This window comes from Gekko japonicus, unplaced genomic scaffold (assembly GCF_001447785.1).
Source record: "Gekko japonicus isolate JY-2015 unplaced genomic scaffold, Gekko_japonicus_V1.1 scaffold1956, whole genome shotgun sequence".
NCBI classification, from domain to species: domain Eukaryota; kingdom Metazoa; phylum Chordata; class Lepidosauria; order Squamata; family Gekkonidae; genus Gekko; species Gekko japonicus.
Genome location: NW_015168105.1, coordinates 333,002 through 355,511, shown reverse-complemented (window position 1 = coordinate 355,511; position 22,510 = coordinate 333,002). Strand labels below are relative to the sequence as shown.

The following is a 22,510-nucleotide window of genomic DNA, read 5'->3' as shown; positions in this document are numbered from 1 at the left end:
GGTGGAGCCTGAAGATCGCCGGGTATCACAACTGAACTCCAGACTACAGATCTCTCTCCCCCTGGAGAAAATAACTGCTTTAGAGGGTGGGCTCTATGGCATTCTATTCAGCTGAGGCCTCTCCCTTCCCCAAACTGGCTTCTTTAGACACAGAATATCCAGGAATTCCCCAACCTGGAGCTGGCAACCCTAGTCAGGACTGGCCCCAATGAGTTTCTCACAAAGGCCCGGAAAGGGTTTCCTTCCTTTGTATTTTACTGACAGAATCAAGCTTGGTTGCCTAGCAACAGCCACTGAGGGAAAAGTTAGTCCCACAGGAGCCAAGAAGAAGTGTCTTTGTCAGGAGAAACAGCTGTTTGACAGTTATTCTGACAGGGAACAGTGGCAGTGGGTGGGGAAGAGGAGCAGACCCAACCAATGGCATGCAAGTACTCTTGAGTGGCAGTTGATGGGCCAGTGGCTGACCACAGCCAATGGGAGAGCTGGAAATGGCCAATACGTAAGGGAATTATTATGATGTACAAGCAAAGCATTCTTTTTTGCCGTCAAGTCACAGTGGACTTATGGCGATCCCATGGGGTTTTCAAGGCAAGAGACGTTCAGAGGTGGTTTGCCATTGCCTGCCTCCACATCACGACCCTAGTATTCTTTGGTGGTCTCCCTTCCAGTTACTGACCAGGGCCGATCCTGCTTAGCTTCTGTGTCTGCCCTTTTTTTTTTTTGCTGCTGTCAAGTCACAGCTGACTTGTGGTGACAAGAGACATTCAGAGGTGGTTTGCCATTACTTGCCTCTGTGTCACGACCCTAGTATTCTTTGGTGGTCTCCCTTCCAGTTACTGACCAGGGCCGATCCTGCTTAGCTTCTGTGATCTGATGAGATCGGGCTAGCCTGCTAGAGGCATAGAGCAGATCTCACATCAGGTTCTCAGAAAGGAAGAGAGAGACAGAGATCCTACTGGCGCGCATACACAAACACCCGCACATGCGTACACCTCTGTTTCTCTATGTGCCCCTTCCAGAACGTAAATTGCTGTTCACACACATGAAGATAGTTTCAGGTGGGTAGCCATGCTGGTCTGCGGTAGAAGAGCAAGATTCCAGTCCCTTAAAGACCAGATTCCAGCACCTTAAAGACCAACAAGATCCCCAGGGTATAAGCTTTCAAGAGTCAGTGCTCCCTTCCATCGGATACCTGCTGACAAACTTGGATACATGCGGAGTTTCAGTCCTACATCCACATGTACATGCTTTGAATGTAACATGAGAACCACCCAATGCAGGTATAAGGAAAAATCATATGTACGCCGTAGATAGATTGTATGCGTGTTCCCTGTTACTTCATCTTCATTTTTGTACCTCTTGTTTTTTTACCTTTATTTTTTACAGGTCCTGGTTTCCCCCCCAAGCACACCACTTTAGACCAAGCTTCTTTTACTGTACATTCACACCAAAGTGTTCATGTATTTTATGCATGCTTGTAATTACTTTAGGCAGAACAGTGACTTCTTGTTTTTTTAATATCCACTTTCCATCCTGTGTTTTAAGGGGAGGAGTGAGAATTCAAAGGGTCTGACTCGAAGTGAGTGGTGCTGTAATAGTTCAGGAGCCACAGATAAAGACAACCAGAATGAGAAATGGCTGAAAACAGCTTAAATGTGAAGAGCGACTAACCAGCACCTTGTGTTAACAGCCTCAGCCTCTGTTACAAGGGAGGATCATGTGATCTTAGGGCAAGCCCTCAAAGTGCCAGTGCCTTAGCCCTGTTAAACTTAAGGGAGTGTCTCTAAATTGTAAATTCTATCACTACAAGCATCACATCCCCTGGGTTAAAATACAGCTTGTGCTGAACAGATACAGAATAGGGGTGGGGGCAGTGTTCCCTCTAATCTGAGTTAGTGTGAGCAAGCTCACAGTTTTTTAGCCTCCAGTGCACACATTTTTGTCTTCGCTCAGGAAGGATGTCTCCAGAGCAAACTAATCTATGCGGTAGCCAAATCACTTGCTCCAGTTGCACTCTGTATTGCCAGACTGAAACTGCTGCTTCCCTCTCCTGCTTGTTGGCCTTTTCCTGCTTCAGAGCTCAGCGGGGACGGGGGGGGCGGGGGAGCTTTGAAGAAGAAGAAGAAGAGATTGGATTTATACCCCGCCCTTCACTACCCAAAGGTGTCTGAGAGCGGCTTACAAACTCCTTTCCCTTCCCCTCCCCACAACAGACACCCTGTAAGGTAGGTGGGGCTGAGAGAGCTCTTGACAGAAACTGCTCTTTTTCAAGAACAGCTCTTATTAGAACTGTGGCTTGCCCAAGGTCATCCAGCCAGGTGCAAGTGGAGAAGTGGGGAATCAAACCCGGTTCTCCCAGATTAGAGTCCGTGCACTTAACCACTACACCAGACTGGCTCTGAAACTCTAGTTGTGTAGAACAGTGGCTCAAAAGCGTTTGCTGCAATTGCAGGAACAACCTGAATGTTATTTTTACCTTTCTTTATTATGCAATATTATGGGAACTGGGCTTGGGTATGCTTCCTGGACCCCTCTTTTCACCTCCTAGTCTCGGATATGATAAACTCCACCCTATTCACAGATTATGGAGGCGCTGGGTCTTTCTCGACAGCCCATCCCTGGTCTTTGGAACTCGCTCCCATGATGCTTTCTTCTTTACAGCCTTCTGGTCATTAATTAATTATCAAGGGGGAAATTTTTTTGAGCAGTCTTAATTATCCCCACATCAGTAGGAGTCAAGCATAGTGGTGTGAGCATCAAGGTAAGATTTGGAGGATCCAGGTTCAAATCCCTACTCTGCTGTGGAAACTTGTTGGGTGACTTTGGGCCAGTCACACTCCCTACCCTAAACCACTTTATTAGGGGTGTTGTTGTGAAGACAAAAGGGAGGAGAGGAGAGCCACGTCAGCTGCTTTTGGTCCCCATTCGGGATAAAGGCAGGGTATAAATGATGTAAATAAATAACGTCACAATAATCAGAGCCCTGAAAAACTAACAACAGGTGGAAGGGGCTAGGAGAATATGCACTATATGGCATTAATCCCCCGACCCTTATCTCTCCCCTCCAGGATACATTTAGGGATTTCAACAGATCAGTTTTCTCACTTCCTTCCTTTTTCTTTTTAAACTTAACTTAACTTAACTAGTCATACTTAAATGTGCGACTGAACAACAACCACCACAAAAGGAGGAGGAGGAGGAGATTGGATTTATACCCCGCCCTTCACTTGGAGTCTCAGAGCGGCTTACAAACTCCTTTCCCTTCCCTTCCCCTCTCCACAACAGACACCCTGTGAGGTGGGTGGGGCTGAGAGAGCTCTGACAGAGACTGCTCTTTTTCAAGGACAGCTGTGCCAGAGCTTGTGACTGACCCAGGGTCACATCAGCAGGTGCAAGTGGAGGAGTGGGGAATCAAACCCGGTTCTCCCAGATTAGAGTTCGCTCACTTAACCACTACACCAAACTGGCTCTCCAGCCCTTAGCATCCAGTGGTTTTCCGAGTGTGCTCAGTATTCAGGAAGCCTTTTTGGGGCTCCCTCTTCTTAATTTACAAACTGATATTTTTACACAGCCCTGGGGAGTCCCTCATGCATACAGAAGCCCCCTGCTTCCTCTGTGGGTGTCCTTGGCCTGTTGTTCTAGTGATAGGCACCAACCCATCAAGTTTGCTCTTAGAACATGCTGTGGTTTTGAGGTGAAACTAATCGGGTAGTAGGATGGGATGGTACTACCACTAAAAGAGCAAGCTTGCAGCTTGGACACACACATTGAGGCCTTGTTGATCTTGGATGCCCAACAGTGCAATTATAAGCAAAGTTACAATCTTCTAAGCCCATTGACTTCAAGGAACTTCGAAGACTGCAGCTCTGTTTAGGGTTCATATGCACTGCAGGGGACCCAAGAGCCAGGAGTGCATTTTCTCAACTTCAGTGGCATCACCAGCTGCGGGTGTTTCTGGAAAAGCCTGGCCTAGCTATAGTTACACATGCACTGGGAACGTTTATGCCTTTGGAGATAGTTAGGAAACTTCAGTCGGCTTAGAATGTGCCTACTAGGACTAGCCTCGGTGAAAATGTTCTCACACCTTGTGCCACTTTCATTGGATACTCATGTTCTTTTGGGCCCAATAAAAAGTGATGGTATTAATTCAGAAGACCCTACATTGGTTGGGTCTATAATATCTTGTGGGCTGCCCACCATTTGTAAATACTGGCTTGGTACCCCCCCTGGGTTTTTGAAATCTTCCCCCCCCCCCCAGCAGAGTTCTTTTTTAAAGACCTTCTGGTTATTTTTCCCCCTTTTTATTCTGAAGGGCACTTATCAATTACATCTTGTCCCCAGTGCTTGTAAGTTTTTAATGGCTGAACACATTAAACTGCCTTATACTGAATCAGGCCCTTGGACCCGCAAAGTCAGTATTGTCTTTTTCACATCACCTACTGCCAGATCTTTTAACTGGAGATACCAGGGATTGAACCTGGGACCTTCTGCATGCCAAGCAGATGTTCTACCACTGAGCCACAGCCCCTCCTTTTTAAACTATTTTGTCTGGATGGATAGTAGCTAGTTCCTAGGGTTCCATCTCATTGGTCAAATCAAGAACTGGATTCTAGTGGGGAGATGGAGATGAAGAGGAGGAACTATATAGGAAAGCACTGACTCATTCTTTTAATGGGATAAAGTTCTCTTGTAGTGGTTCCTAGGCCGTGTTCATACGAGCCGTTTTGGGCCGGGAGAGGGACGGATCGGGGCCGCAGCAAATGGGCGCCATCCCACAGCAACATCTGGGAATCGTGCTGCACCCGTTCCCAGCCCGTCTCCAATACCGCCCCACCTAGGTGGTTCTTTACAAAAGGCCGCATCACTGCCGGCCGTGGGATCGCCGGCGCATCTGTTCGCCGGCGCATCCCCGGCCCCCGGGCGTACTGCACATGCTCGAGCATGCGCAGTTCGTCAGCCTCGCCCTCCCATTCGTCTCTTCCTCCCCGGCATCTGTTCGTGCCGGGGAGCAACGGCGCCGCGGCTCAGGGGATCGTGGGATCCCACCGCGGCGTCTCTTTTTTGGTGCGGCTTTTAAAAGCTGCACTTTGCCCAGTGTTTTCCCTGCCGTGTGGCAGGGGCCCTAGTGTGGCATCTGCAATGCTTTTCCAGGGGGAGTCCAATTCTGCCTTATTCTCAGAATATTTTTACCTACAACCCACAGAATGTGGTTTGCTTATTACACAAAGCATCTCTTCAACCAGGCAAAGAACCAGTCCTGACTTTCTTCCACCTCATTGGAGCAGGAGGTTCTTCAGAAGGACCCAGGCAGCAGCATCTTTGTGTCAGTAGAGAACACACATTGTGTAACAGCTGCCTGGATAGCCCTGGTCAACCTGGGCTCATCAGATCTCAGCAGCTAAGCTGGGTTGGTCCTGGTTAGTGCTTAGAGGGGAGCCCACCAAGGAAGTCTGGAGTTGCTAGCAGAGGAAGGCAGTGGCAAACCGCTTCAGTTTGTTTTTACCTTGAAAACCCTACAGGGTTACCATAAGTCGTCTGTGACTTGACAGCACTTTCTGCCACTCCCCCACAGCAGCCATTTTGTTATTGCTGCCCATGGTAGCTATTTAGTGGTGGCGCTGTCTCCCCGTTCTAACAACTCTAAACATGCCCACAGGCTTGGCAAGATTGGGGACTCCTGTTCTAGAGGCTAAAGTGAAGTAAGTGCAATTTAGGACTCAGCTGAAAAGGGACTTCTTGACTCTCAGGAATTGGGGGTCTAGGGCGGCAGAGTTAGCCCTCACCAGAGAGGTTTCCAAGTACACCTCTTTACTTTCTCCGATAGAAATATATGGTTTGTTAATCGTCCCCATGATATCAGTAATTATCCAGATCTTTCCTCAAAATACTAGCCCAATAAGATGCCGTTGGTATTTTTCTTCTTTCCTATACCCTTTCTTACGTTTTCTACTCTACTAGCTTTGCATGGAGTTTTCTGGGACAGAGCCAGTTTTTCTGATTACAGCATTCATTTGAGAAGGCTGTAAATAAGTCAACAGATCCATCGGCCTCATCTATTATTCCAACTCAAATTATGATGATAGTAGTAATAATTTACAACGATGCTGCTGCAGGGCGGTGTATTGTGACCAGCCATCTAAGCGTGTCGATGTTTGCTGTTTTGCTGCTGAACCAAGCAACATGCTGGGGGAAATAGGACTCACAGGTGCTCTTGCTTCACTGATCAGTTTTGATACCCAGCCTATGACAAATTATGGAACGATACTGTGTATAGCATTTTACATTTGTTCAGGCAAATAACATGCACATTCAGCATATTAATTTTGCACACTCTGTACTTGCTTGCACACTCTGTACCTGCTTGCTGCTGAGCTGCAAATAAATCATGTGGCACACTGTTCCTAGGACTGTACTTTTTGAAGAAGAAGAAAAGAAGAGATTGGATTTATACCCCGCCCTTCACTACCCGAAGGAGTCTCAAAGCTGCTTACAATCTCCTTTCCCTTCCCCTCCCCATAACAGACACCCTGTGAGGTAGGTGGGGCTGAGAGAGCTTTTTTGAGAACTGCTCCTGAAAGAACAGCTCTGAAAGAACTTCTAACTGACCCAAGGTCACGCCAGCAGCTGCATGTGGAGGAGTGGGGAATCAAATCCGGTTCTCTCAGATTAGAGTCTGCACTCCTAACCACTACACCAAACTGAATCTGTAAGGCCCCTGCCACATGGGGAGGGGTAAGCACGGCCAAAGTGTGGCTTTTTAGAGCTGCACCAAAAGAGACACACGGCAGCGGGATCAGATAGATCCCCTGAGCCGCCGTGCAGTTCCTCCCCGGCATGATCAGATGGGGGGGGGAAGCCACTGAAGGGAGAGTGAGGCAACCGGCTGCGCATGTGTGCACATGCGCAGTTCGGCCAGGAGCCTCGATTGCTCCTGCAGACAGGTGCGCCGGCGATCTCATGGCTGCGCTTGCTGCGGCGTTTCGGGTAAGTCCTGCTCTTTTGCAGGTTCTTTTTTCATGCGCATTTTCGGCCTGAAGGGCCGGATCGGGGACGGGTGCACGCCGCTTCCCAGATGTTGCAGTGTGACCGCGCCCGTTTGCTGCGCCCCCGATCTGTCCCTCTTCCAGCCCTAAACCTCCCGTGTGACCGGATACCACGGATTTCAGTGCTAGCAGTGCAGTTTTGTGCGTGGAGTAAATCTGGTAGTTAGTGGTGTGACTTGACATATCGGTGTTCTCTTTCTTTTCCTACAAGGGCTTTTGTTATTGCTGGAATGGGAATATGGGGCCCAGTCAGGAGAACCCACAGATGTGCACATGTGGTTCTGAGTGTGCTCTTCTCTAACACCAGTACCTGCTAGGGTTGCCAACTCCTACGGGAATTTCCTGGAGATTTGGGGAGGGAGCTTAGTGAGGGTTTGATTCCTTACAGTCAGCCCTCCAAAACTGCCATTTCCTTCAGGGGAAATGACCTCTGTAATTTGGAGATCACCTGTAATTCTGGGAGAAATCCAGGCCCCAACTGGAAGATGGCAACTCTGAGCACCTCAGTCCTGCAAATAATTTTGAATCTTCGAAGAGTTTCGGAAACAGCCTGATATAGCATGGAGACTCTTCTATTCCACGATGGGGGGAGGAGGCAGAAAATATGCAGGCTGCCTAAAGTGGTTCTCTGGATTGCAGCCCTAAATTTGCAAATTGGTACCAATGCCCGGGGGGAAATCTTCTTTCCAAAGAACCCACAGGGAAAGCAAGATGGTTCACAATCCAGGGGAGGTGGTGGTGAGAGTTCAGTCTCTGCCTGTCCTCTTATCACTCTCCCCCAAGGCTAGCAGAAGCAGAATCCACAGTGCAAAATCAGCAATGTGTTTGTGTTCAATAATTTAGTTAGGTCACAGACTTTGGCTCTGGTTGGCCCATTTTTAGCAAAGCGGTCTCTGTCCCATCCTGTACAGCCAGCCTGGCAAAAAGCAACAACAGCAGTTTTGGAACAGATGTTCTAAAACGGATGTCTCAGATGCCTTTTTTTTAAAAAGGTCCATGCAATGAATATGGGTCATCATCACAAGTCTTTTTAAAGTTCCTTTTCATTTATTGTAGTGGTTTAATACAAACGGAAAGGCATAAGCAGTGACTGTCACGTGATTTTGATGTGAAAGCAGGGAGGCTGTGATCCTCACAGCCCAACACAGCGGCAGTACTGATGCGCAGTTCATTCCAGGGCCCAAGCATAATTTTTCGGGACCCAGTACGAACTTAGAACATGTCCACTTCCCTGATCCTTGAGCCAAAAAATAAATGTTGTGCCTGAAATGCACCCAACGAAGTCCACTCATTCATCACCACTCATTTTTTGGGCTTTGTTTAGGATTGCCAACCTCCAGGTAGGGCCTGGAGATCTCCCAGAATTACAACTGGTCTCCAGGTAAAAGAGATCAGTTCCCCTGGAGAGAATGGCTGCTTTGGAAAGTGGACTCTTAAGGCATCATACCCCACTGAGGTTTCTCCCCTTCCCAAATCCTGCCCTCCTCAGGCTCCACCCTCCAAATCCCCATGAATTTCACAATCCAGAGCTGGCAACCCTGTTCCTCCTTGGTCTAGTCCCCCAGGCTTGCTAGTACAGATCTTCAGCATCACCTTTGCACAGGTGCAAGGGGAGGGGAACAGAACCCTTTGTTACCTTTGAGCTTCTTCCATGGGATTCAGTGGCAAAGAAGGGGAGAGAGATTTGCCCAAGGCAGTTTGGAGTGACTTGTCTCTTTTCAGCTACATACATTTGGTGCTTCCTGCAGCCAGCCCACAAGGTGCAAATGGCCTATGTTCCTCCTAAATGCCTGTGCCGTGGTGCCCTGGTTGGTGCAATGTTCCCTCTAAGCTGTGGAGTCTTGTGAGCAAAAATTCTGCTTTCTGAGCTACTGGCATTAAAGTTGTGAGTGAGCGATTTGGCTGCTGCATAAATTGGTTTGCTCTGGAGCCATCCTTCCTGAGCTGAGACAAAAATGTGTGAGCTGGAGGATAAAAAACTGTGAGCTAGCTCACACTAACTCAGCTTAGAGGGAACACTGGTTATGAGTCCCCAGAGTATGCACACACGCAAAAGGCTGTAACATTAATGAATTGATGGATTAGTGAAATTGATTTTAACATTTTGATCCACTTAAAATATGGTCCTGACTAGTTTGCCTGCTGAGTCCTGACGTTCTTAACCTTTTAAAAAATATATGAGTAGTTTGGAAAACGACACGTAGCAAGCACTGTCTTAAAAGAGGCATTTTTTTCCTGCGTGTGGCTGTGGCTGTGTGTGTGCTTCTTGTAAGATGAGACGGCAGTGACTCATGCAAGCAATATCTAAAAACAAAATCTTTAGAACGTCTCGGTTTAACGCAGATTTATTGACCAATTGAGTGAAATCCGTATGATGAATCAACTCAATTTTCTTTAATGGGGGGACAGCCTAATTACACACATGTCTTCCATTCATGATTTATGTGCTTCTTTTGGAAGACACTGTTGTAGCCATGGCAACGGCAACAGTCCCATGAGTTGGTTTGAGGGATTTGAACTGGGATTTCCCATGTTCCACCCCGTTTCTCTAAGCTGCTGTTCCCTGACCTGGATGGTCCAAGCTAGCCTGATCTCATCACACCTTGGAAGCTCAGCAGGGGCAGCCCTTGCTAGTGTTTTTGGATGGGAAATCACCCAGGAAGACCAGGGTCACAATGCAGAAGCAGGTAATGGTAAACCACCTCTGAACATTTCTTGGTTTGAAAACCCTGTGGGGTCGCTGTAAGTTGACTGCTGCCACCACCACCACCACGACTGTTCCATAATGGCTCAGCAAACTGGTAAGCTAAACAGTGGGAAGGAGTGTGATATAGTGGAGCACCAACCTTCTGTAGCCATTGTGTGGCCTCAGTTTCCCCTGTGGTATACCATAGAGCTGGCCCTATGCAGCTGCTGTTTCCTACAGGGGAACTGATATACGTAGCCTGGAGATTAATTGTAGCCTGAAGGTTAATTGTAATTCTGGGAGAACTCCAGGCCTTAAAGTTGGTAACTCTAGGAGGAGGAGCTGTTCAGAAATAGCTGTCCCCATCACAGGATGCTGGACTTAAAACCTCCCAACATTTTGTAATTGCCCCCTTCTGGCGGCCATTTTGTGATTGGTCTTGCCTCTCAATGCAACCAGTTTGTGGTGGCGCCCACTACAGTTTCTCAAAATTCCAGATGTGTCCCCAGGTTGAAGATCCTTGAGTAAGAGTGTTGGACAAGGCTAAGGGAATCCTGGGTTCAGTTCCTCACTCAACCATGCTAGATTTAAGTCCAGTAGCACCTTCGAGATTTTTTTTTTTTAGTATAAGCTTTTGAGAGTTGAGAGTTCCCTTCATCAGATATGAGTTGGAATGGAAATCTCGGAGTCCTTATATTCCAGTCAGAAGGTGGGAGTGGAGTTACATTTAAAAGGAACTCAGGATGCAGAGGGACAATGCTCATTGTAATTAGTTTGATTAGAGCAGAGTGGAAATGCTCGGGTGCAGAAAATTAGCATCTGTAGTGAGATAAGAATCCTATGTCCCTATTCAGCCGGGGGGGGGGGTGGGGGCATTGTTCTGAACTCCAGCAGTCCCCTTGAAGCTTCTCTGTTTGCACACTGCCACTCTTAGATCAGCAATGGAATGTCCTGGAATATTAAAATGTTCTCCCACTGTTTTTTGAGTCCTGCAGTTTTTAATGTCAGGTTTATATCCATTTATTTTTTTTGGCTATATTTTATTTATTTATTTATTTGATTTATACCCTGCCCACCCTGCCGAGGCGTGCTCAGGGCGGCTTACAACAGTTCATAAAATACAATTAAATACAATAAAAACCTATCAGAGGCTTATAAATTACTTAAAATAACAAACCTTTAAAACATAAACACATAAACACTGGAACATACTCAAGCAACAAGCGCAGCAGTTCTTATAGGTGCCTGTTGGATGTCAATACTTTCACACCAGCACAGTTCTCATTTATTATGTGGTGAGCACAGGCTAGGAACCAGGATGGTAGGACCCAGGTTACAGGCAGGGACACTCCCCGGTGTGTAGTGCAGCTCCTTAATTGAATGCCTGGTGGAAGAGCTCCATCTTGCAGGCTCTGCAAAACTATAAGATGTTCCCACAGGGCCCTAATCTCTACCGGGAACTCATTTCACCAGGATGGAGCCGCCACCGAGAAGGCCCTGGCCCTGGTTGCCTAGGGACTGACCTGTTTGTCTTTTGTACAGAGTGGAAGGGCATTGCTGACATTTGATGGCATTTATAATGTTGGAAGATGAACGAGTGAAAGAACCTGAATATGGGGACAGACTTAGCATCTTATTTTGTTGCAGGCTGTGGTCCCAGAGTCCATATCCATGTTAGAAAGGGCATTGTTGTGGGTGAGACTTTTAAAGTTAGGAGGCTGTCTGTGGACAAGAAAAGGTTTGGCTCCCAATGCTTGTGTGAGAGGAATATCATTGTTAACACAGGTTGTAGAACATTAATGATGCATTGAACTGGTTTCAGCTGAGAGCTGTATGTGACAGTTAGTGGTATTATGTTTGGGCCTATCTTGTAGCAGGTTATCCTTCTGACTTTGTTGATCTGTTTCCTTACTACATCAGGTGGGCACTGTAATTCCAAAAATGTATGTTGTAGATCCTGAAGGTGAGAATCTCTGTCTGAGGGATTGGAACAGATGCAGCTGTAGCGTAGAGCTTGGCTGTAGATAATGGATTGTTTGGGGTATTTAGGATGGTGAGTGTAGGTGTGTAGATATCTTTGGCTATCAGTATGTTTCTGGTATGAGGTGGTTGTTATGCTTCCATCATGTAGACTGTGGTCACACGGAGCATTAGCCACGCTATAGAGACAGAAGATAGGCGGATTTTCCAGGCGTGATCTCACCGCAACATCTGGGAAGCGTAGAGCTCCTGTGGCTAACCCGAGGCTTCCCGCCGAAGACGCGCTGTAAAAAACTAGTACTTCCGAGGTACTAGTTTCCGGAAACCGTGGGGCAAGGGTGGGCGTCTGATCGCATTTCCGGTGGTAGTTCGTGGCATCCGGCGCCCGCCCATGTCCCGTCGCGAAAAGTTTTTTCCCCCCAAGTCTCCACGGGATGCGCACAAGCACCCAACGGCGCATGCGCACACTGCAGTTTTAAAAAATACACAACCCTGTTTACCACGGCAGCAGCGCCTAGCCATTGCTGCTGTGATCGCACCGCGCCGCTTCTTTGCCGCGCTGCAGGATGGTCATGTGATTGGCACCTCCCCCCTAAACACGGAACCTCGACGGGACGTCTGATCGCACAACCGTGCATTGTTTTGCTCCGGGGCAAACAGCCACACTTCCCCCTGCATTTTCCGGCCCATGTGACCGGAGCCCATGTTGTCCAGTGGTTTAGATAATGTATTTCTTGTGTGGGTTAGTTCATGGTCAGGTTGATGGTGGGATGGTTGTCGCTGAAGGCCTGGTGAAATTTCTCCAGGGCTTCTTTCCCATGTGTTCCAGTGATGAAAAGAGGGGTGTTAAGCGAAGGTAGCTAAGGAAGTGCTGCTCTAGGTCAGCCATGAAAAAGTTGGCATGTTGTGGTGCCATCTGGGTGCCCATAGCTGTGCAGTTGAACTGACTCAGAGATCTCCATTTTGACTCGTTATCTGATCAAGGGAGTTTTGACTCTTGAAAGCTTATGCCCTGAAAATCTTGTTGATCTCTAAGATCCCACTGGACTAAAGTCTAGCTGTTCTACTTAGGGTTCCCAAATCCCCCCGGGGGCGGAATTCCCCCCAGTTTCGAGCCCCGATTCCCGCTCCCGCGGAATCGGGGCCCGGGGGAACCCCCACCCCCGTGTGTGCATCACCCGGAAGTGACGTTGCACGCTGGGGGCGGGGCGACGCCATTTGAGGGGAAAACAACGAGTTTTCCCCTCAAATGGCGTGCCCCCCCCCAGCGTGTGACGTCACTTCTGGGTGACGATCCGGAAGCGCGCGTGCGCTTTGCGCGCGCGCACACACATCCCCAGCCGGCTCCCGGAGCGATTGGAAGCTCCCCCGACATGGCTGCCCTCTGAAGCCGCACTTGGCCATGAAGCTTGCTGGGTATCTGTGTGTCAGTCACTTTCTCCTCAGACTAACCTACTTGATAGGGAGGGGATGTTATGAGATTAAAATGAGGGAGGAGAGAAAGATGTATGCTGCCCTGAGCTGCTTACTGGTTTATTTAGCTTTGTACTTTTTTTACTTTTCTGGGGTCAGCTTTTCTGGGCCTGAGGCTGGAGTCTTTCACCATTCTGTGTCCTCTGTAATTGGAGATGCCAGCAACTGAACCCTGCAGGCCATATGTTCTAAAACCCTAGGGTTCCTCTGTGCTCAGTGATGCTGAATCACTTTGACATTTCTGCCTCCCCAGCAAGTTCCTTGCACCAACTGTAGAACAAAAAGCAGCCCTGGGATCTGGTAAGGTGCCATTTTCTGCACCCCCTCTCCCCGGTTCCTTTTATCAAGAGCCAGGATGGCCTCACTGGCTACCCTGTCACACCTGGGCTATATTTGTTCTCCTGAAGAAGATAAGCAATTCCCCCTCCCCATAGCACGGAAGTGGCTGTTAGGGTTGCAAGTCTCCAAGTGGTGGCTGGAAATCTCCCAGAATTACAGCTGGTATCCAGGTTATAGAGATCAGTTCCCCTGGAGAAAATGGCTGCTTTGGAAGGTGGACTGTATGGCGTTATACCCCATTAAGGCCCCTCCCCTCCCCAAATCATGCCCTTCCCAGGCTCCACCCACAAAATCTCCAGGAATTTCCCAAGCCAGAGCTGGCAACCCTACTGTTTTCAAGTGCTCAGACTGTGAGTTGGTACCAATCCTTTATTCCTCATCTGTAAAACAAGAATAGCCCTGACCTGGATAGCCCACAGACTAGCCTGATCTCATCAGATTTTGGAAGCTAAGCTGGGTCAGCCCTGGCTACTATTTGGATGGGATCCCTCCAAGGAATACCAGGGTTGTGATGTGGAGGCAGGCAATGGCAAACCACCTCTGAACGTTTTCTAGAATCTGCACAGTCCACCAATGCATTCTGAAAGGGCAGTCCGTCTGCGTCCATTGAAGTCAATTGGCTTCGAAGGATATAACTTGGCAATTTGAGTTTAGAATCTTAATGTATATTACAGATCACATGACACGAGGGCTTGGGTTTTCAAAATGTTGACCAAGATCCTTTTGAGGTGCATGACGAAACATGAATTAGTTACAGTGAGGATCTAATATGTAGTAGTTTCTACAAACATTAAGTGTTCCCTATTATATTCACAAGTTCCTGTATCCTGAAAATTCCTGTCCTCCCTGTATCATGAGAGCTGGGAGCCTACCAGAACTTTCTGTTGCATGGGTGAGCATAAGAACTGCCCTGCTGGATCAGTCCAGTGGTTCTTCTGGTCCAGCATCCTGTTTCACATACTGGTCAACCAGATGAACTGGAGGGCCAACAAACAGGGTGTTGAGGCCAAGGCCTTCCCCTGATGCTGCCTCCTAGCACTGGTGTTCAGCGATTTACTTCCTCTGAATGTGGAGATTCTCCTTAGTCACCGTGGTTAGTAGCCGCTGATGGACGTATCCTCTAAGAATCTGTCAAATCCCCTTTCAAAGCCATCTGTGCCAGGAAACTATGGCTAAATCTACTGGGACTGAATCCCACAATTCAATTATTCGTTGAGTAAAGAACTATTTCCTTTTGTCCTTCCTGAATCTGTTGCCTGTGGACTTCATTGGGTGGTCATCCTGTAGTCATCCCCCCACTAACTGTTATTGATTCTCCTCCCTAGTTGTGTTACGTGTGTTGTGTGTTTGTACGTTTTATTAATTTTTAAAAAATATGTTACATACACTTGAATTTTAAATGCTGTTTTTAATATCTTGATGTTTTAATGCTGAAGTGTTTTGATGTTCACCACCTTGTGGACCATGTTTGGGGGGAAAGGCTGCTTAGAAATGTTTTAAATAAATTAAATCATTTTGGTGCCATTGGTAGCGTAAGCATCAGGAGCTTGAGAGTCCCGCATCAGAGCATGTGGGCCTGAAGTCCTGGCTATGGCAAAGAGCCAGGCCAACAATCCTGTCTGCCTTTCACTAGCTGCTCATCTGCCTTCATTCAGCTCAGCAGGCTAGAGGCAAAACTCCAGCCAGGCGCAGAGAGACTACCCATACTCTTTCATTCATGCATGGAGGAAAGTCTTTGGAATGTGACTTGCGTCATGCTTAGCTAAAAGAAGTTGGCCAATGCAAAAAAGAACCAGATTTTACTATTTTTTTTACGAAAATAATTTTGTTTTGTTCTGTTCCAAGACTGTGGTTTATTACAATAGGTCTTGATATTCAGTGTAAATGCAAGACCACCAGTTGCATCCCTGTTGAGTTTCTCTCTCCCCCTTTAATTTTTACAGATCAATCACACGGTCCTATTACCGACATTCAGTAGGAGGCTTACTGGTGTTCGACATCACCAATCGTTCTTCTTTCGATCATGTGCGTGATTGGCTGGAGGAAGCTAAAATGCACGCGGACCCCTTCCAGCTGGTCTTTAACTTGGTCGGACATAAATGTGACTTGGAGTCCCAGCGTCAAGTTTCCAGAGAGGAAGCAGAAGAACTGGCTTCTGCCTGTGGCATGAGATACATAGAAACCTCAGCCAAAGATGCCACAAACGTGGAAGAGTCTTTTACCGTTCTGACGACAGATATATACGAACTTGTGAAGAATGGAGAGATTACGGCGCAGGATGGATGGGAAGGGGTGAAAACCGAATACGTTCCAGATGCTGTACATACCTTGGAGCGTGCTTACTCGCCCGGAGAGCATTGCCCCTGCTAAAATGCTTGCATGCCAAAGAGCTGTATCATGTGTTGGAGCATGAGGCCAGTGTATATAACAGATTATTAATGGGAAGGGGCTGTGGCTCACTGGTAGAGCATCTGCCTTGCATGCAGAAGTTGCTGGTTCAATCCATGACATTGCTGTTTAAGAGAAAAGGGGTGATGTGAATGTTCTCTTCTTGAGGACCTGAAGAGCCACTGCCAGCCTGAGCAGACATTGCTGACCTTGATAGACCAAGTACGACTAGGTATAAGGCAGTTTCGTGTGGCTGTGTATTTGTGAAGATGTATCCAATCACAGGGTAGGGGCAGGTGGGTTCCGGGCTGCCTAGGGAGTCTCTAGCTTAGCCAACAGGCCCCCGTTAAAATCCGGAGAATTACATCAAAATAAATGTTTGGTGATGACATATGGGATGGCAAAGATCCTGAAGGGCTGAAAACAGGTAAAAAGCAGCTGGATTTCATATTTCTCAACTTTTGTGATTTTTAAAAAATATTTTATCAAGTTTTTTGATGGGCTGACTTGCGTCTGTTAAAGCTTAGTTGCTAATCATTTTGGAATATAAATATGAATGCCATTGTGAGATGTGCAGCATGTTGATCTCGTGTAGTTTGGCATGATTCATGAAGATGAGCTGCAAATTAATTTAAAACAACAGCAGCAACAACAACATGCCCATGCAGTTTTCCAACGGCTCCCCATCTGTTTTTAACAAGGGCCCCCTCTCTCTAACCCTGCTCAGTACGTTAACATCAGACGCCTCACCCTGGTGGAGATCATAGAGACCCAGACAAACAGAGGTCATTTTGCGGGGGATCGCAGTTCCCCCGGGTGAGGCATGGGGGGCGGGGCACATGACGAAGCCCTGCCCCCTGCTTCCAGTCGCCCCGCTTCCGGCCCTCATTCAGCCAGGAGGAGGCAGGAGAAGAGGGAGGGTAAGTTGCTTCCCCCCTGCCTCTCCCCATCCCTGCCTACCTGGGGCCAGGGAGGGCCTTCTTGGGGCTTCCTTGCACACCCGCCGGCCTTGCAGGTCCACCGCCGGGCCCCTCATGGGGCTCGGCAGTGGAGATGCAAGGCCGGCGGCGGCGGCCAGGACCGTTGGGGGCGGGGTGTGTGGCCTTATGACACACTTCCGGTGATGTCAGGGGGTGTGGCCTTATGACACACTTCCGGTGATGTCAGGGGGTGTGGCATATGCTAATGAGTTATGCTAATGAGATCCCCTAGCTCTTTTTCTACAAAACGACCCCTGCAGACAAGTCACAAAATGATAGCTCAGTGACATGTTCCCTGCCCCTTCTTTATATCCTCGTGTAACAGACAGCTTTATTTTTCATGGTGAAAGCATGGTGTACTGATGTGGTAATGGTAGCAAGCAAAATTACTGCTAAATAGCAAGATTCATTTCCCACGCTCTTGTGATAATTTTTTCCCAATACTTTACATTGTGAAAAAATAAAACTCTGGAGTACGCCTTGTGTGCTGGTAAACTCCCTGCTTTGATGCACCAGACCTTACTTTGTGACATCACAGAAAGAAGTACATGTGGATGAGTGTTACCCCAAACCACAGAAGCTTTCTGGGCTTCATGGGTACATGGAGTTCTCCAGGCCATAAGGGGCCCTCGTACACTCCAATGGAGGAACTGCTCTGTGCATACATAAGGAAGCTTATTCACGTCCAGGCAAAGGCTTGTGTACATTATAATCCATATGCTGCTGTGCATCAATGTCATGTACTTTCCTACTGTGATTCTTTGAAGATGTTGAAATAAATGTACATCAGGCAAATGCAAAAATAGTTGCTCCATCGGTATATACTTTTTCTTTGATATATCTTTATTGAGAAGCCTTATTGAAGATAACAGTTCAGTAGGCATTTATATATGTACAAATCTGTAAAAGTACATAGAGCGAACATGATTCAGAATGAAGTATTTTTGTGTTTCAGTCATCTGTATAGTTCAGATGACTAATGGACTAAGTATGGGATTGATTTAGGTCTTTCCCGTGTTGTGAACAAAGCAGCTAATTTGTATAACAGAGAAAACATTATTTCGAACGTAAGCCGTTGTAAATAAACTCATAACCAGTTACCAACCTACATTTTAGTAGCCCCCTCGCCTGTGCATATCCATGTTGCTAATTTGCAGTACATTAACAACATAAGAGTGTTTTCCCTTCTAATGTACAAAAACATCCCTGTGTGATCACTTGGAGGTGATGCTAACCAACTATTTTATTTCCCGATAAGCTTTTACAAGATGGTTAGTTTCGGCTTATTTGGGATCATGCCAGAGTGTGGAAATCCCAGAGAGGTAACCGCTAAGATGTTGCAAGGAGAAGCTTTGTGTCACTCTACAGATAAACACATTTATAGTGGTATAAGCTTTCATAGGCCACAACCCACTCTGTTAGATGCAAGCAGTGGCATTTATTACCATTTGTATCCCCACTTCCTCCCAATGAGGACACAAAGTGGCTTACATCATTCTCTTCCCTATTTTCTCCTTACAACAACCCTGAGGCCAGTTAAGCTGAGAGACTGTGACTGGCCCAAGGTCACCCAGTGAGCTTCCATGGCACTAGGGGGGATTCGAACCTGGGTCTTCCAGATACTATTCCTACACTCTTAACCGCTATACCACACTTGACTCTCATGTAGGCTGTACATGTATGTGTGTGTGTATATGTATATATATCCCAACATTTGTATGGTGTCATAAGATTTATTGTTATCCATGGCAATGTTTGTTGGAGTTGGCAGTCTAGTACACTGGCCTGTAACCTTTACTCCAGTTGCCAGCCAACAATTACAGAACATTATCATCAAATTTCAGACATATTGTGTTGAAAGTTAACCTTCCGATTCATTTTATTTCAATTTATATTTTTGTTGTTTCTGTTTTATAATAAAAACAATAAAATATATTTGGGGGGGGAAACAAAAAATATCATCAAATGCCTCCAAGCCAGAAGTGAAAAATTAGGATATAAAACCACAGTAATAACACGGTTTAAGTAGGAGACCAGCAGGAAAAACTGACCAGGCCAGAGGGACCCGCTCCAAAGGACAACTCTCCAATCTATAGGCAGAAAGTTCACACAAGACTTTCTAGGCTTAGCACACCATTCCCTGGGAACCCATCCGTAGGAACTTTGCACCAACCATCTGTCACGGATCTGATGAGCCACAGCTCAAGGGAAGTGTATAGGCTTTTCATACGTCTAGCTGCACCCTCTCATGGAGTTAGGTCATAGAGGATACACTCCAGATTCACATCAAAGATTGCAGAGCTGCCGTTCAGCTGAGCAATTTGCAGTTGGACCAAAGACCTTACAGAGAGCGGCTCCCTAAGTGCTCATGCTTGAGGATATGAGTAATTTTGCCCTGCCTGCTCCATCCTGTCCAGCTTTCCTAGTAATCCTCCCCCATATACGCACATTTCCATGTGCAGGGACTATTTACACATCTTCCCAAAAGGGGGGAGGAAATGATTAACTGCTTGAGCAAAGCGAATTCTTTGGTTTACATCCACACGCTTGGTATTTTCTAACCCGGCCAGGCCAGGCTAGCTCGATCTCATCACATCTCGGAAGCTAAACAGAGGCGGCCCTGGTTAGTACTTGGATGGGACCCCCCAAGGGAGGTGCAGGCAATGGCAAGCCACCCCTCAAGGTCTCTTTGCCTTGAAAATGCTACAGGGTCACCATAAGAAGGCTGCAACTTGCTAGGGTTGCCAGGTCCCCCTGGTTGGGAAACCCGATGGGGGTGTGAGGTTGCCAGATCCAGGTTGGGAAATGCCTGGGAATGTGGGGATAGAGCCTGGGGAGGACAGGGACCTCAGGGAATTACAAGACCATAGAGTCCACCCTCCAAAGCATCCATTTTCTGCAGGGGAACTGATCTCTGCAGTCTGGAGATGAGTGGCAATTCTCGGAGATCCCCAGGTCCCACCTGGAGGCTGGCATCCATAGCTTTGATGGCACTTTACACACACAAGGCATCTGTCAATTACATTTTTTGTCCTGCTTTTCCTTCAAGGGAACTCAGGACAGCGGATACATCCTTTGAACACCCAGATGTTGGTGTGGTGTGCCTGTTTACAGTGCAGTTCTGAGTTTCAAGTTCAAACACAAAAGAACATAAGACGAGCCCTGCTGGATCAGACCGGTGGTCCATCTAGTCCAGCATCCTGTCTCACACAGTGGCCAACCAGTTCCTCTAGAGGGCCAACAGTAGGGCCTAGAGGCCAAGACCATCCCCTGATGTTGCCTCCTGGCTCTGGGATTCAGAGGATTAGTGCCTCGGAACGTGGAGGTTCCCCTCAGTCACCATGGCTAGTAGCTACTGATAGACCTCTCTTCCATGAATCTATCTAATCCCCTTTTAAATCTGTTTATCCCATCCTGTGGCCATCACTACATGCGCAATCCCCAAACCTGTTTTCAAGTGGGGTGAAAGGATCGTGCATATATTTATTTATTTATATCCCACTTTTCTCCCCAGCTGGGAGTCAAGGTGGCAGGATACTCATTTCAAGCCATGTTTTTTCAAGTATGAGAGGGAGGCAAAAAGCAAAATGTACTGAAATGTCACCTCTTGCCTTGAAGACGGGGACAGCGGAATGAAAGCTATGTGGATTTACAAAATGATTCTCCCTATGAATCTACAACTGCAGTTATGCACCGGATTTTAGGGAGAGCTGAAGGTAGGCAAAACACAGTATGAAGTAATATATGGAGCAAGGTCTGTTGTCATTTACTAGTTTTTAAAAATTTTCTAAAGCATAGAAACAGGAAACAAAAGATAAGTCAGTGCTTTACCGAGCAAACAAGGGGTAACGGTTAGACCAACTAGGATATGTGAAACCCAGCTTCAAAGTCCCACTCTGTCATGGAAGTCTGGGTGATTTTAGGCCGGTCTCTAGTCTCTCAGATTAACCAACCTCACAGAGTTGTGAGCATATAATGGAGTGGTGTTGTTAGCCACTTTGGGTCAACATTTGGGAGAAAACGGGTATAAGTACCTACATAAATACCTATGTAATGTCAAAATCTGAAACTGTCTGAAGTTATTACTTTCTGTAGTGGCTTATGAGCAGCCTACACATGACATGGAGATCCTTGATTGCATTTCCCACTGTGTAATAAGCGAAAAAAGCTTTTGGATCTGAGCCAGGGTACTGGTGCACTGGGTTTTTTAAAACAAACAAACAAACAAAAACCCACTCTTTACTGCTTTCCAAAGAGAACCCCTCCCCCAATATTAGATCTGGTAGGGAGAGAAAACAGACATTGTATTGTAGGGTTGCTGACTCCTGCTTAGGAAATTCCTGGAGCTTTGGTGGGGGTGGGGAGGGAGGAGTTAGGAAGGGAAGGAACTTAGCCAGGATGTGATCTCTATGGTATACCACAGAAGCTGCCCTCTGCAGGTTCCACTTCCTCTGGAGAAAAACTATAATTCTGGGGGGGCACTCCTTGAAATTTGCACCCCTGCTGTATTCTTCTGTACTAGGTTTAAGAGTGACTCCAATGGAAATGGCATGGCAGGAGTTAATCCCCTTCAGCACTGAGACCCACTCTGATAAAAATCTTGTCCAGCTACGTTTTGCGTTTAAATTCCATACTGGGAGATCCACAAATCCATCAACGACCTGTACTTCAGCAGCCACCAGCTCCTTCTGGCTAAACTAGTCAGATGTCATCTTTTTCCTCTCTTGACCTCTTTTTCGAGGCCTGTTCCCCAAGTGTCTGGGTTCTGCTTCCGTCCAGTAAACAGCAGCGCCAGGTCTCCGCTTCGGCAGGAGGCATCCTGCTCCAGACCCCCAGGCTCCCAACTGTTGCTTTGTGGAACAGCAGGAGCAGAATGGAGGGAGGGGGGAAATCAGCACTGCACCAATGCCATAACATCGCTTCCAGTGCAAAGTGGGGAGTGCCATCAATATGTTGGGACAGAGCTCTGAAATTCACCTGGCACTCGAGTGCTGAACTGACATGGGGGCGTCAGTCTAGGGTTGCTGGGCATGGTTACCGGCGCCTGGTAACCAGCAGGAGACCCAGGAGGGGGTTGTGGGGGCTGTTGTTGGTATTGTTGCCAGGCATCCTGGCAGTTCCCTTCGATGCCCACTGGTGCTTCAGGCACTGGTGGGAGGAATTGCCAGCTGTGGGTTGGGAAATTCCTGGAGATTTGTGGGGGTAGAATCTGGGGAGGCCGGGGTTTGAGAAGAGAAGGGACCTCTGTGGAGTAAGATGACTGCTTGCGCTGTGCTGATCAACAGGGAAAAGGCCGTGTCTTTTCTTCGAAGCCAAGTTGAGATTACTGTACAGGAAAATTCCTCAACATCTGCACCATTGCTTCTTGGGGTTTTAACCGTCACGGCTTTCCAAAAGAATCCCGGGAAATGTAGTTTCCTGAGGGAGCTGTTACCGAGCCCTTTCCTATGCACCGTCGCTCCTCAAAACTACAAATCCCAGGGCTCATCAGAGAAAGCATGAAGGCCAGGACGGCCCATTCCTGAGGGAGACATCCCTGGGGTTTCACCGCCGAAGGGGAAGGAGGCGGGCGGCCTCCGCTCGGCAGGGGGCGCTGTGGGCCGCCTCCCCACCGCTCTTTC

General features: G+C 47.5%; 1 protein-coding gene across 1 annotated transcript in view; it reads left to right on the top strand.

Annotated features, from left to right (window-relative positions):
* Positions 1–15,891, top strand: part of RAB39A (RAB39A, member RAS oncogene family) — a gene marked incomplete at its 5' end in the record, with an annotated part of 17,775 nt that extends 1,884 nt beyond the window's left edge. The window contains one exon of the mRNA XM_015414811.1: positions 15,465–15,891. Coding sequence (XP_015270297.1) covers positions 15,465–15,891 — 427 coding nt within the window. The remainder of the gene's footprint in view (positions 1–15,464) is intronic.
* Positions 15,892–22,510: the final 6,619 nt, after the last annotated feature.